Source organism: Alnus glutinosa, chromosome 11, assembly GCF_958979055.1.
Source record: "Alnus glutinosa chromosome 11, dhAlnGlut1.1, whole genome shotgun sequence".
Taxonomy (NCBI): domain Eukaryota; kingdom Viridiplantae; phylum Streptophyta; class Magnoliopsida; order Fagales; family Betulaceae; genus Alnus; species Alnus glutinosa.
The window spans coordinates 9,431,819-9,434,762 of NC_084896.1; the positions used below are offsets into that span (position 1 = coordinate 9,431,819).

At 36.5% G+C, this 2,944-nt stretch overlaps 1 protein-coding gene across 1 annotated transcript; it reads right to left on the minus strand.

Moving 5' to 3' along the window:
- Positions 1-682: 682 nt before the first annotated feature.
- Positions 683-2,626, minus strand: LOC133882779 (uncharacterized). Its single transcript, XM_062321992.1, has 2 exons — positions 2,245-2,626; positions 683-1,876 (listed from the first exon to the last, which is right to left on the minus strand). Exons 1-2 carry the CDS (start codon positions 2,602-2,604, stop codon positions 1,277-1,279), a joined length of 960 nt encoding a protein of 319 aa, XP_062177976.1. The 5' UTR covers positions 2,605-2,626; the 3' UTR covers positions 683-1,276.
- Between the last annotated feature and the right edge of the window lie 318 nt (positions 2,627-2,944).

Below are 2,944 nucleotides of genomic sequence, written 5' to 3' on the forward strand. Positions count from 1 at the left end.
GAAGAGAGAGAATCAATTTTTTTTATTTTTATTTTATTAATTTAACTTATGCATTGTTGCTGAGCACTGTAGCAGCTAGTTAAATATTTAGCCAAAGCAAAAAAATAACCGACCGGAGAGCTCCCTTTTTTTTTTTTTTTTTTTACTATTTTGACTAGCCTAACGTGAGCGTTCATGTTCACGGGATGGTTTGGGATACTCATGCATGCTTCAAGTATAGGTCTTCAATTAATTGCAGCAGCAAAGTAATTAATGGGTATGATTAATGTTTTTTCACCAAATTAAGGAAGTCAAAGTAGCAAAAGGCAAAATCTTGACACACAATTTAAACCTTAATTCAGAACTTGGTTCAAATATAAAATAGGGAATAATTAAGTAATCCCATGCATGATTAAAGTGGTGAAAGTACTGCAATAACAAATTACAAGTAATAGCTGTCTTATGGGAAAAAAAGAAAAGAGAGAGGGAGGGAGAGTACAAAATTAAAGTGATTTCGATCTTATCTCTTTCTCTCAAACTGTTTCACAGAAATTGTCATGAATATCATACATGTCAAGTACTTCATTTCAGTGATTTCTGGTCCTGTGGGACAAACATGAAGCATCGTGTTTCACATCGATCATTTATATATTATCTTCTCCCCACCCCCCACCCCCCCCCAATAGGAGAAGAATCTGAGCTAGCTAGCTTTGAGTAGGAATATCTTGCTTTCCCTTCAAGCTACTCCCTGTCTTTATATTCTTCTTGTTTCTTATCTTGGGATAATAATTTTTTTGCTTTTCTTCTAAGCAAGAATCACATTAATTCTCTTTCCTCCTCAATTTTCCTTTTATGGGTTTCCCTGGAAAATCTCTCTTTAAGCTTCAACACTACTATAGCTTCAAGGCAAAGTGACTTCAAGATACAAAATATATATATATAAAACCAAAAATAAAAAATAATCGAGCAGAAGTAAAAAGAAAAAAAAAAAAAAGAAAAAAAGAGAGAGGAATCAATAATGGCTGAAACTAGTGCAAGTTTAACAAAAAAGAGTGCTACACGTACACCCAAGTGTTCACTCTGATCAAATGATCACTTATTGACGTGGATGAAATGACAAATGAAAGTACATGTACTATTCACTGGTAATTTTTACTGTCACGTTAAGGAGTGAACACTTGAAAGTATGTGTATCATTTTTATTTAGGAAAAAGAATTTTCTACTTTTTGTTTGAACCTTTTCTTCCCCACCATTCCTCAAGCTAGGGCTGCACATGTACGTCCAGACATCCTTTGTCTACCTATTAGTGCACATGTCCAAAAGCTTCTTCCTCCATTCAACTATTTCATCAAAAAAATCATCAAGCTGCGCAATTATAGTCTCAACCCCACATCTCAACGACCCAAAGCAACTCTTCAACCTGTCAATCCTGTCTTGTATATCACCCTGATCACCTTCATACTCCAAAAATTTCTCCATTTCAGCTTTCAGCTCTTCCATGGCGGTCTTCGCTTCCCGGAACTCGTAAAGCGTGATTCCCGGCTGCCCTTCAATCTGATCAATCTCATTTGCGACCCTTTGCTGCAATCTTGTGACCGAAACCATGAAAGTTGAGCCAAATACAGGATGCCCCTCATAGCCTCCCTGGCGAAAGCTCGATGGAGGCCAACAATATACAAGTCCACATAGCAGGATCATCAAAAGCAATGAGCTAATACTCCTCATTGAATATAGAACCCCTCGAAAACCATTAAACCCGTTGAACTTTGATATTGTCGAGATGTTTTGATCATTGAAACATAATGATAGGGGTTGAATTCTTGTTTCCATCAAGCTCCTGTTTTCCTCTTCCAAAGCTAAAATTTCTCTTTGGCTACCACTTATAGCTCGAATTACCTACGCATAAACCATACGCTCGAAATGAATATAAATTATGTTAAAGTATTGATTTAATGATTAAATATAATCTTTTTTATTAGCTTAAGTTCTTGAAATAACTGTTTGTTTAACACTAGCTCTACAGTTTACCGCTTACTTCAGTTAATTGTTTCAGGTTTTGAGCTTCATTTATTAAGAAAGAATTTGAGCTCACGCGAGGGAGTATTGATTAAATTTACTCAAAATCTATCCATTTAAGCTCTGAGTTCAACCCCGTCTCCATAGTTTATTTCTTATTTCAATTTTATATTTCTCGTGTTGAGTTTCACTTATAATAGAGAATTATGAACTCACACGTGAAAGAGAGTATTAAAGTATTTACTGACCTGACGAGAGAGCTGTGGGCTCAAGTGGCGAAAACTATCCAGGGAGGCTTCAATATTGGCGGCGCCGGAATAATAATTTTCCATCCCGGCGGCACCAGATTTAAGAACTTGACAGGCTTCCCAGAGCCTGGAGCTTTCATCCATGTACTCGTCGAGCCATTTTTCACCAACTGGCAACTGAAGCTTGTGAACCAAAATGGTTAACTGGGAATGAAAGGATCTTAGAGAGGAAAGAACCTTCTGCAGGAACTGGATTGACATGAAGTCATGGGAGAGCAAGGAGTGATCAAGCTCGTCCAGCCCTTGGTTGAGAAAATTGTAGAAGCCACTGACAGAAGAGGTGGTGCGTGAGGGATCCATGATGGAAGGTGGAGGGAGGTTGGGGAGAAAAATATGATAGAGATTGATGGATATATATAGTAGAGAAGATGAAGAAAAAAAAAATAAAAAAAAAGGTGGGTATTTTTAAGAGCTCTATTTTCTATAGTGAAAAGCATTGTTGGGTGCAATTATGGGTGTTTCCTATAGAGTGGAGGGGATGATTGGGAATCTGCCGTTCCATTGTTAAATGGGAAGTTAGTGAAAAGAAAGAAAGAAAGAAATAAAAAAAAGTTGAGTTCTCTCAATTTTTTCTTTTTCTATTCTACCTTTTTTCTTTTGTTTTTTTTTGTTTTGTTTTTTTTTTTTTTTTTGGGAGTTC

Excerpts from the sequence above, each read along its gene's own strand:
- LOC133882779 (XM_062321992.1), bottom strand. The coding sequence starts at position 2,604 with ATGGATCCCTCACGCACCACCTCTTCTGTCAGTGGCTTCTACAATTTT. Across the intron at positions 1,877-2,244 it reads GCCCACAGCTCTCTCGTCAG|GTAATTCGAGCTATAAGTGG; the intron begins GTCAGTAAATAC and ends GTTTATGCGTAG.